This window comes from Camponotus vicinus, unplaced genomic scaffold, assembly GCF_025532165.1.
Source record: "Camponotus vicinus isolate PSW18456_S1 unplaced genomic scaffold, iyCamVici1.0 SCAF_3, whole genome shotgun sequence".
Lineage (NCBI taxonomy): Eukaryota > Metazoa > Arthropoda > Insecta > Hymenoptera > Formicidae > Camponotus > Camponotus vicinus.
Window position 1 is genome coordinate 1,186,695 of NW_028141967.1, and position 12,844 is coordinate 1,199,538.

A 12,844-nucleotide genomic window follows, 5' to 3' on the forward strand; every position below is an offset into this window, starting at 1 on the left:
ATAATCTAGTCGATAAAGTTTAGGGAAATTTCAACACGGGTAAAAGGTCGCGATATTTTTATTGCTTTAGCAACATTATGAAAACTGGAATTTTAAAAGTGATGACTATCGCGTTTCTATTCTGATGATAATTAAAAAAATTTGATGTAATATAATGGAGAATGTTAAATGTGGTTTTAAAAAAAATATACGAGTTTGCGGAAAACTGAACTTTATTTACGAAAATTTCATTTGAATAGTTTATTTGTACGATGATATTTTTATTTCATTTCAAGGAATCTTCAAAAGAACATCGTATTATTTTCGCATTACATGAAAGATTCAAATTTTCTTTACGAATGTATCCAGACCTTAAATGTAATAAGAGAAGAGCAGTTTACTTTCACGAGTCTTATGCGATTTTAAATGTTTGATTTATGTATCTTTAAATCACCTTACCTAGTAGTATTGTTTTTTTCAAACCTCTTTCCTTTGAATTCTTCAAGCCAAAGGTACCCTCTTCTATCTCTTTCGCGAGGATTAATTTTCCGGGAAGCGTGCAATCGAGGAATGATTCGATAATCGCGCGGGAAAGATTGCGCGCGATTCGGGACGTACGAGTAAAGTGGGCTAAGGTCAATTCGCAAACTATTTGGCGTCCGTCCAGGAGCTCGAAGAGAGAGATTTTGTTTTTATTTCTCCTCGCGATCACACGCGAAGCACGATCGCAATAAAACGCGAGTAAAACGTTGAATCTCGTTAAAGCAGACCCGATTGCGAGGATTAAAAATACACCGACTATTCGCCTCTCTATTCTAAACTCGAAATTTCGGTCGCGGCTACAACTAATCGTCGCTCATCACTCTTGGGAGCTCCTGCGAAGATCCTCTCGTCATCGGCTCGAGATTGTCGCGCCCCGCGTGGTTCCTCAGCTGCTTGGCATAGTTCGCAGCCATTCGAGATTCGCATTTGACGCCATTATCGTCAAATTATGTCAAGAGTTATGCATTTATTTCTCTCGCGCGCCTTCGCCGATTTATTCAAAATACATTTTGAAATTCTTAAACTCTGGATTTTTACTTAAAAGGATTATATTTCTAGATTTATGAACCACACGACACGGTTGGCTGATTTTTAGAGTTAAACTTGATTTACAAATTATTGCATATTTGATTTAGTGGATTTATACTCGCTTATTTCAATCGAGCGCATTTAATGGCAAGTTTTAGTGTGCCATTTATCGGTGGCTTCTTAATGAGATCGATCGGAGCATCGCTGCTTCTGATTGAATTAATCTCATCAAGCCATTCTTTCGCTCGCGCTAATTGACTTTAACCGAAATGTTCACGAAATAGAACGTCGGACTAAATATGGGCAACGCGAAAGAGAGAGAAAGAAAGACAGACAGAGAGAGAGAGAGAGATTTTGCAAACCGTATTCTGAATTACTGTCCGATGAAATATCGCGTCAATAATCCAACCAATCCGAACGATTCGTCGTGATTTATCACATTTGATATGAACGACAAACGCACGCGCGTGCCGAAAAAATTGATCATTAAGTGTAATACTCGTGCATCTCTCTCCCCCGCTTCTCCCTCCCCCGCCAATCGCGAAAAAAACTCTATTCGATCTAAAGGCAATCGGTTTTGCGACAAAGCAGAAAAGTTGATTTCGCAGAAAAGGCAATTTCGCAAAAGCGCGCGCGTGCCGCGCTATTTATACGATAATTTATCGTCATCGGAAACGAGTTATCACATTTCATTGTTTCGCGATGCGTCCGCGCTGATTGTAATCATAGTTGTAATAGCCGCGAACGTAACCGATGTAGCCGATTACATATCGGATTCGATCGATCTCGCATTTGGCGGATTGAAAATATCGCATTATCTATTTCAATTCTTCGATATCGATGCATCCAAACGATGCATTTATTAAAGCACAATGAGCGCTAAGTAAGGTAATTTAAGGACATTTCGATACATCGACGCACACATGTAAAAAATAATAATAAGTAAACTACCTCCTCTGAAACCCTCGTAGGAAAAATTCGACCCATTGGGCTGAAATAATATGTATATTTTTAAATATAATTTTTAAAAAGAAATTACAATATTTTAGTATGAATAAATATATAAAGCAAGAAAGAGAGAAGAAAAATCTAGTTTTTTGCATCTGTTGTTGCATCTTACACATCCTGAAATCCTTTCGACTTTCTTCGCGATATTAATTATATTTGATTCTATTTAATTCTATTCTATACTATCACAACAATTACCACCATTTTTGAGATTCCTGTTCTCTTTCGCCGCATTATAAAAATATCCAGGTTTCTCGTATGCTCGTATATTATTTTATTCATGCTAACGTCGTTATTGAGTAATATAATTACGACGTTCGAAAAAAAAAAACAAAACCCAGAAAACAGTGAAAACACAGCAGTGCTTCTCGGCAGTGCTAATTTTTTTACGGACGTTAATGAGGAAACGGATAATATCAATGGCCATTCTTGAAATGCGGCGACGGCAACGGCGTTACAATCAGCGGCCTGGAATACGAAGCGCATAAGTAAAGAACCGGCCGCGAAATTATTCAAGACCGATCGATAGTCGCGCGGAGTGCGCGCTGTCGGTTGACGCGCGCAACTGAATTTTAGGTATCTATAGGGCACACTGAGGGAACGTGTTTTTCTCCACGTGAAAACACCTCTCGCGAGAGACATTCTTCGAAAGTCTCTCCGACTTCTTTAAAAAAAGAAAAAATTAATAGACTTATTAGTACACATGCAATCATTATTCTGGTAATTTATTTTTCTACTTATCTTCAAAGCTAATAGGTAACGTAAACGACTAGATAAAAATCCAAATAGTTATTTTTTTATAATGCATCTTATCTCATCCTATCTAAAAATTTTTTGTCAATTCTTTTTACAGATCTGATAAAGGATATTGTAACTTTGAGCGTGCTATGTCGTTTTGTTTATCCTTGAATTATATATTGTTTCCCAAGAAATATATATATTTTTTTAAATATGCTCAATCTTAAATTTAATATATTTAAAATTGTTTTTTTCCTCAATAAATACTAAAAATGGTTTAGTTAAAAATTTTAGATCTTTTAATGGATTTTGTAGCCACGCATTTCGATTTGTCATTCGCTTAAAGTACCGCTTTATTATTCTCGCAAATTTTAAAATTTAATGTTAGAAAATTCAAACGGCATATTGCATTAAATTTACCCATATGTTATTTTTTTTAAAAGCATAAGATATATAAATGTACAATTATATACATTTCCTGTAAAATTCACTCAGAACGCTATATTAGAATTTATCTTTTAAGAAAATGTTCTCGATTGGTGGACAGGTATCTCCTCGCGATTCGAATGCGAGTTTGAAATCGTGTGTGTGTGTGTGTGTGCAATATGCACTTTCGACCGCGAAAGTTAGCCGCTGCTAACAAGCAGCAGTAGCGGCTCTCTCAATATTCATTTGCCTGTGCACATCGAGAGGGAAAGAGGGCAATTACTATCGATCACAAGAGGGTAAGAAGTTACGTATTGTGTGTGTTTGTGTGGGTACTCACTTTAAAAATAGCCTGTAGAGTACGGCGCTGAAGGTCTGTGAAAACCAGCCGCGGTTTCTTGGGGGCGGGCTGTTGGTGTTCTGCCTGGTTCGCCATCTCGTCTTTCCTCTTGCATGCTGAAATTAGAGCAATATGTGAGGATCCGCGAATGATACGTGTACGTTTGATTTCACGCGCGTGCCAAGAACCGTGTGAATACGAGAAACGCGCGCATTCTCATTTATTACTGCATGCTGATATTTAGAATCGACCGCATTAAAAGTTTTCAAGTCTCTAGCAAGGAAGATGAGAGATAATTATGCGCTGAAATTGATAATAGCGTCTAGCTTCGGTCGCCTCCTAATGATATTTCCACATGGCAAAGTAGTCTTTCTAATTAAATGCAGATTATTCGCGATTAGATGAGAATTGATGGATTCTGGATTCGTAAGTTTTAAAATCAAAGTATCCGACAATCTAGAAATTAAATTTCGTAAAAAATTTAAGATTTAAATTTAGATATTTCGTTAAAGAAACAAAGTAGTTTTCATCTATTAAATATAGATTTTAAAAAATATTTTTATGATGTGAAGATTGGAAATTTTTAAAATCAAGGAATTTAAAGTAACTAATACTGTAAAAAAATCTAAATTTTGAAAATTAAGAATACACAAGTCTAAAAATTCAAAGACGAATATTAAGAAAATCCAGCATTAAATATTCAAATTTTGAGCTGTAATCCTAGGATTTGAGAAATAAAAAGTTTTGAAAAAAGTAATATTTTGTAATTAGATGTGGGAGATGGTTAATTACTTTTTCCACTCTTTTATTCCTCAAAATTTAAGGAAATAATTATGATTAATTAAAGAAACCGAAGCGCGCGCTATTATTGAAATCGCGTTACGCCGACCGCTTAATCAAGTCTTTAAATCTGCGCTTTTTCGTCCATTTGCAAGACAGAAAGGCATGCCGTATTGACATTCTCAATGTTTTTTTTTTTTTGCATCCTCGCTTCTACGCCCCTAAAACGGTCCGATCGACGATAATCGCGATTACGGAGCGAAAATGGTGCAAAGTAACTACAGAAGGGGTGAGAAAGATGGGTGAAAGGAGATGCGGGGTGTAGATGAGAAGCAGTGTTGCGATTTTTTCTTTTTTTTTTTGTTTTTTCAAACGTAATTTAATCGTACTTACTTCCGCGTTGTGGAATCTGTGCAGCTGAAAGCAGAAAAAAAAGACCGATGTTAGTCAGTAGGAACATGGCTAGATTGTCGCACGACCTCTTTCTTTTTATTTTTTTTTCTCTGTTTTTTTTCTTTTTTTTTTTGACAGGTCGTTGCCATTTCTTCTCTCACTTCGTTTCCGCGTTCAAAACAGATACACATTAAAGGAATATATAGGTTTACGTAATGTAGCATGTACACAAGTCATTAAGATAGAAAGGAACTGAGTAGCATTACACGAATCCCAAACTTAAATTCTTAGCTACTGGCTGGCTTGGTAAAAATCATACATATCACTAAGGGGTTACGAAAAGGGCAAGGGGTCGGATGCAAGTGTCACATATGCGCATTCTCTCTTTCGCACGGGGCGAGAGGGGGGGATGCGATGGATCTCGTTCATCTGGGACTCGGAGGCTGGCGAGCCTCCGAGTCTCGGATACGAGGATCCGTGGATCCTTAAGGATCCGCGCCTTCCGGAATTCGAGAAAATTCCGGGAGGCGAGGGTCCCTTCGAGGTCGTGAGTACATTTCTTGTGTTTGTCTTTCTGCATGGGAATAGAATAATAATGTTGTTTCACTGTTTACCGTATCTATATATATATTTTTTCTTCTCGATGACGTTTTATTTGTGATCTGAATGAGATGTATCGGTGTGTGGCGGTGTGTGAGCGACTTGATTAGTCGGTCGCGAATCAAATTTTCATCCCTCGATGGTCGATGGCGAGCGAAAAAGAGAGGGATATTCTATCGCTAGTCGTGCGCGCGAGAGAAAAATGCCGACGATCCGCTCTCGCGTCTCCTCTCATCCGTCGCGCGGTTCATTATTATTACATAGCTGGCGAAATTAAGGTAGATCTGGGTTATTCAACCGCGCGATCGCGATCCTCAACGACGCGCGCAAATATAGTTCCCGGCATCGGCGATGATGACCAATTTTATTCATGCTTTTCACCGCTCGAGCGCGGTGTGTGTTATAATCAAATTAAGGAAGTTGACGGCTTTTCTATTAATTTGCAAGTAACCGATACGAAGAGAATCGTTGACTTGTCATTAAGCGCGGACGTTGAAAAAAGCGCTCGCGGACCTACGTCGCTGCCACGTACACACGTATACATATGCGCTCGCATACACACACACATACATATGCAGAAATGAATACTATAATAATTGATCACCAGGCCGCACCAAATTGTTAATAGCTATTCGAACGCAATAGCCCTCCATTCATCTATGAAATAACTATATTTTGTCGTTTCGAGTTTAATGGCCCTTGCTGATCGATAAGCGGGGCGCTCTTTCGGTTATAATAATAACGACACTGCGTCGTTTTCAATTTGACCGTAAAATTAGTTCGAAATTGAAAATGAATCGCGACTTTTCGCGTCGCTCTCTCCTCCTCCTCCCCCTCCTTCTCTCTTCAATTATGTAAATTTAAAAAAAGGGAGATTGACGGTCTCGCTCGCTATCTCGCGTCCATTTTTCGATGCCGATGGAATATCGAGCTAGAGAAATGTAATATATTTAAGATACATTTGCTCGCGCCCGAGCCTTTTATTGAATCTTTAAAACCCCTCGAGTTGATTCAAGGATTTAACTCTTTCGCAACTTTCGCGCACGCGTGTGTCTCCTCCTTTTATTTAAATAAGTAAATTATTTCCATTAGTATTTCACAAAGAACGAAACCTCACCGGTGGAAAGGGAGAGTAGTAATAGTAGTCGAGGACCCTCGAACGCGATCCAGCAAAACGGATAGGGAACAAACGTCGTAGAGAAAATAAGAGAAACGCGAAATTTCCTTCCTTTACTGATCGTTGGTGAAGGGTTAATTTTGCAACGTGGCGTACCGGATAGCGGGGAAGAGGGTGGGGAGAGAGGGCGAATGTCGATCCGCGTCGCGAGAAATGAAACGTCAGGATGGGCTCGCGCGTGTCGCCGACATACACGATCGCTGAGGGCAAAGGTCGCGGCTGGTCCACAGACCGCTGGACGCGACGGAAACGCTGGATAAACGCGAAAGGCAATCGTGTGCCATTAGCGAGCGGGGCCGATAACGAGTGAAAGGAGCGAGGCTGGAAATAAAAATGGCACGAAAAAATAGGGACAGCTTCGGTAAAAAAAAAAAGAAAAGGGGGGAGGAAAGAGCGGTAAGAGCGAGCGGATGGGACGAGATGGAAAATTGACGCGTTCATTATTGCTTGGAGCTTTGGGAGCGGAAAACAAAGAGAGAGAAAGAGAGAAAGAAAAAGAGAAGGTCGCGAGTCATCGGTGATCGACTTGTAGGAGCCGTGAGGCACTTTGTGCACCTTTTCCGGTAATCGAGACGATTTATTTATCCGATTATTACGTCGAAATGATAATTTTACCGTATCCTATCGAGTGATATTTGAGATATCAAAGTATCGAGATTAATTATTACGTTGGACTTAAATTTCAAATTTATAAACAAGTAGTAAATCTTCCATCCTTTATTTTGAAAAATTTATAAAACTTTTTTATTTTGAAATTATTTTTATAATAACTCGAATTATTTGAAATATTTCTTAGATTTATATATTTTTATTTATATTCAATAATTAGTGATAAATTAATTATACATTTTTATAATTCTTTTATATATTTTTAATGTTATTTTTAATACATAAATTTATACCTAACATTAAGATAGTTAATTTGTCACCAAATTGTGAGATATTTACGAAATATATATCCAATAAATGCGATCAAATTATTTGATTTAATTAGTTATTGTATTGCACGTAACTTTAAAATTAATATTTTAATCAAAGATTACATATTTGGTGAACAATAAGTATAAGTTGCGAGTAAAATTGAGATTGAAAATTGGCAAGAAATTAGAATCAAAGAGAAAGGAAACGATTGTTGTCAATTCCACCAAATTATTGAATATTATTGAGAACCGTTTACAAGAGAGATGCGATACGAAAACATAAATTAGCCTCCATCGCGACTATGCTATTCTTAAATCGATAGAAAATTAACCAGAAAGACGTGCCAACGATATTTTAAATTACCGTTTAAGTAGTGTAATAATTAATCGAAGATTTACATAATTTCGATCGATTCATTTCTGGCCTTATTAGCAAGTACAGTTTAACCGATAATTCCATAATGTTTTAATATGCATCATCTAATCGGTCAAGATATCAAAAATGAAATTTTTGAGATGCGATCCATATTCGTTAGCCTCATTTAAGAGTTTGAAATATCTCCGCTTTTAGCTCTCCTTGTAACGTCATCTCGCATGCGTTTAACGCTTGCGTACACATCTCGCCGTTTATGAAAAGTTTAATAGTCGAGAAACTCTGACACGATGATTTCCCGATGTATCGTGAAAATTCGGATTGCGTCAAACAATTCCTATGTCAAACCATCCTGATTTACATTGTCGCATGATAAAGCATTAACGTGTCGTTCGCTGCGACACGAACTTTTCGGAAAATAATTCAAGCGACTACTTTTGCACTTTGCATTTCGAGAAAACGTCAGTAACGGAAAAAGAAACACTTTGACACGCTTGGAAAATGCACCAGATGACGTGCAAAATATTTTTATATTTATATTGAAAAATTGCTACAATATATTATACATACATGTATATGTTATTTGTATCGTTTATTATAATCTTCTTTTTTGTATTTATTATTATTTATATTTTGCAGTTGTAGCGATAAAATATTTTTCTCGTTATGTATATATTAGATATACTTCGAGATATTAAAAATTTAATGAAACAGTTGTATTTTCCATGTAAAAATTTTATAATTAATATATATATATATATATATTGATTTATAATATTATACAGAGAATAATATAAAAAAATTTATTCAGAAGAAAACACCTACACGGGGGAATATTTAAATCGACTTAAACTTTTTATCTTTTTCCTTATTGCAAAGCTTCTCATTATTACCGAGATATTTAATAATGCATTCTTTCTTGGACTTTATTCGACATTGAATCTGAAAAATGTATCACAGAACTACACATGAAATTAAATTAGAGATCGTGTTAGATTTTAGCGTAAATTTAATTAAAATCGATGTCGTTTGGTAAGAGATTAAAAAATAGCCGCGAGCTAGAGAATTAAGGAAACAATATAAAAGCGAGGGTGTACCACGATCGGGGACGGTCGACATATATCGGGTGAGTTTGTCAACGACGCGGTCGCTTTGACGAACGGCCCCGTGCAACAGCAGCCAATCAGACCGCGTGAAAAATCTGATGGAGCACGCGCGCGCGCGCGCGCCGATGTGGCTTAATCGAACGTGGTTCAAAGTCGGCGACGATGCACCCGTCTGTGTGCATCGCGCCCTCGCGTGTGTGCGTTACATACGGACGTAACAAAAGCGGAAGTGGCGGCGGGGATGCTCCCGATGCTTTGTGCCTGCGCTGGAGAGAGAGACAGTGCTCGCTCGAACAGAACGCCACGACAAGCGAGCTCCACGTGGGTCAAAAGGTTACAAAATGCACCTCGCTAGAAAATGCATCCTCAAGAAACTCTCTCTCTCGGTGCATTCGATAATTTTGAATGCAACGCCAATCGCGGATTTAGGTCAAACGAGAAAACATACTGCAAGTGTCCCTGTTTTTCTACAGCGAGAAAAAAGATTTTTTTCTCATATACTTGTATTTTTCTTTTAAATAAATTTTGTAAATTTTTCGTGTAAACAGAAACTAATAAGGTTATCAAAAATGCTATTTTAAATTATTATTGAAATGTTATAAATTCTTATTCTTATTCTATATAATATTAGTGTTCACTGTTATTACTTTTAATTATTAAGATGACTACTAAGAGATAAAGTTTGCTGACAAATTTTCAAAGATCACTCGATTCAAGGAGAAAAACGTCAATTCTTAGAGGCTAATATACTAAGGGATAATGTAGTCATGCCAACCATCTCCTCTCTCCCTCCCGCGGATTGCTTCGTTCACCAATCAAAATCGAGTTTGTCACTCGAAGTCGGGTGGACACGTTCACCCACATACTCGAGAGCGGAGAACTCGAGTTGCTGTTTGGAATAACTCAAGAATGATTGCGATCCCGTTCCCGAGCGAGGTACCCCGTCTGCTGGCGTCACGTGGCCCCAATAGCCCTTGATATATATAATAAAGGGATATACACGCACGCGCACTCTCCCCTTTTGCCGCTGGCCGTTCCTCGATTATATACGGGACGTTTAGACAAGAGACATTAAATAAAAAAAAAATAATAGTAGCTTAACATCAAGATAAATCAAGTAATTAAGGCTTTAATAATTTGTGAAAGAATATCTAATAGATGTGTTTTAGATATTACAAAAAATATCGAAATTTTGTAAAAACTGTTACAATTTTAGAATTTTTCAACAGTCTCTACTTTCCATTTTTTATTTTTCAATGATAATGAAAAGGCACTTTTACGTGCGTCTGGTTGACGCATCTCATTTGAAAATTTATAATTGATCTCGGATTTTTCGTTAATAATTTCAAAGTGACATTATTTAATTTTTTTTTTAAATAAAAATTTTCTTTGCCTCCTCGCGCAGAGATAAGAGTCCACGTAACGTCTCGTCGTTTTGCTGGATAGGCTCGCGTTCTACGCAAAGTTCGGTGAAGCCGACTTCTTTCGGATTTTCTCGCTTCGTCGAGATTTATGGCGGCGATTCGATTTTATTGCTTATTGCCCCGCGCGCCCACCGCCGATATTCCTAGTGTTCCATTTCATGTCCTTATCCTTCCTCTGCCTTCTCTCTTCCATCCTCGTCGTATCTCTCTCCAATTTCTCCCTCTTCCTCTCGTATCTTTTTTTTCAATTTCTCTCTGTTGTTTCTCGAAGGAATGGAATTGACAATTTTAGAAAAGACGCTTCATTTCTGGCAATTATCGCGAAATTGAAATACTATTGGAATTCGCGATAACGATAATTTTTCTGTATGCAATTTTTGATAATTTTTCATTCGATATAGCTATTTCATTGAAAGAATGGAACGGACAGTTTTACGATTATTACGCAGTCTGAAAATAAATAGCCACGTACACACATACATACACACAAATATACCGTCTAAGAGAAATCGCGATAAATTAAGAGACGAGCGATTCGGCGACTAATTTGGACTAGGTTCTTATTTCTTTATAATATCGAAACCGGTCAATTTCGCGACATGATGATGAATTTCGCACATGTTTTGTGTTTACTGTTGTAGTTCACTCGGTATATGTAGTTTGTGAGAGACTTGACGCGTATATGATACAGCATTCAAGAGTATATCGTAAAAGATTAAAATTAAATTATTCCATCGAGTCATCCCATCATATGTATATCGGACGTTCATTCGCATCGAGCGATTAATTCTGTCGAATGTATTTACAATCATACCGATTACGGATTAACGCGTAAGTCTAATCGCTAATTCAAATGCCAAATATCACAACTTGCTCAAACGTGACCCGCACATGTATATATATCGCGAAACGACGAGAATACGTAATTGCGTTGTTAATACTTACGTGCGTTTGCATGTAACAGTACCGTCATTGCACCTAAATATAATTAAGCATTATGCACATTTTCGGTTGACCTTAAAAGCTAATTTCAACCGTCTTAAATTCATATTAAAAGAATAGAAATTGTTCTCATAAACAATTTCTACCGTATCTTTGAAAAACACGTATATAGATTTAAGGCGGTTTGAAAAAAATACATGTATAGATTTAAAAATATTTCAAAATACATATTTCTATATATTTTTCTTTCTGTTTTAGATATTGCTGTATGATATACGCGCCGAGTTTGTTCAGCGAATTGTTTAGTGTCTAGCTTCATTTCGACATCCATGCTCTGTCTTGTTAAAAGGTTTCGACTATATATTACTGGGGGGGAGGGGGGCTAGTTCTCAGGGTTGAGCAAAAGGGGGACTGGGGCGAGCAGGTACTACCTGGCGGGTAGGCTATTTGTCAATCCATTTAACAGCTAAGTAGGGTTAGTAACTCTTAGTAACAGCTAGTTACTAATCGTGGGGATCATCGGGCGAGGGTTGTTCTGCACGCAGCAAGATGCTCGCGTCTATCGAGACATCGCATTTTCACACCACGCGCCGACAAATCTTCGCTAGCCTGTCGATCCCTTTTCTAATCCTGGCTTATGTCGAGGGCGAGAAATTTCTCAGCAGAAACCGTTTCTTCTTTTCATACGTTATTAATATAAAAATTTAATCGCAGAAATACTCGAATACTCTGTCATCGCGATTGCTTTGGAAAATATTTGAGTGCAAATTAATACTATAAAACATTTGTATTTCCGGCAAATAGTCTTCCAGGACTAGAATCTATTAAGGTCATCAGACACTCCGCCGAGACGGTGAAGCTCGTCGACGTTTGGCGTAGCCGGCAGTTCGTCTAAAGATCACTTTTCCCCGTGTATACGTCTTCGTGTCGTGTTTCTAGGGACAAAGACGCGAGAGACAGAGAAGGGCACCGGAAACGAGGGCGCCGGCGCTCTCCACGTGTATAAAGCGTGTCGTCACTGCGCGCTCGCGTTTCCCGTCCTCGTTTCCATGCCGTTGCACGTAACAAACAAACTTTCGAACCGCCGTCGTCGGATTCGCACGAGAGGAATCGGGCGGCCCACGAAGGTGTCCTTCGAGAATCTTGTAAAATATCGTACGATGGGGGTGCGTTGTTGATGTGAAAAAAAGGTATGTTACGATTCACGATAAAAATGAAAAGAATCTCTCAATTTAATATAAATTAATATGAATTAATTTTTCAATTTAATATGAATTAATAAGATTAAATTTTCTTCTTTCTCGAGAAACTTAAAGATCCTTGAAATTCGAGTTTCGCGAATTAATATCGTTATATGATTGAATTAATATACGTTAAAAGAAAAACAAAGCAGGATTGACAGTTGGAAATATCACGGGATTGTTGTGCGTGTTTCGAATAATATCTCGCGGACTCGTTAAATAAATTGCCTCTCAGATACCTCGGGTCATTCGTGTGTGTTGCCGAGTCACAGCGGCTCTCGTGATGGAGTTATTTTTATTCAGGGACACCCTAGTGGCGCGCGACT

General features: G+C 37.8%; 1 protein-coding gene across 5 annotated transcripts in view; it reads right to left on the reverse strand.

The window, feature by feature from the left end:
• Positions 1-12,844, reverse strand: part of LOC145968165 (one cut domain family member 2) — a 75,981-nt gene that overhangs the window by 10,211 nt on the left and 52,926 nt on the right. For 4 of the 5 annotated variants that reach the window (XM_083093461.1, XM_083093459.1, XM_083093463.1 and 1 more), the window contains 2 exons: positions 4,736-4,759; positions 3,563-3,678 (listed from right to left, as the gene is read on the reverse strand). In XM_083093461.1, the coding sequence (XP_082949587.1) occupies positions 3,563-3,678; positions 4,736-4,759 (140 nt within the window). The remainder of the gene's footprint in view (positions 1-3,562; positions 3,679-4,735; positions 4,760-12,844) is intronic. The other variant, XM_083093460.1, reaches the window with a different exon arrangement.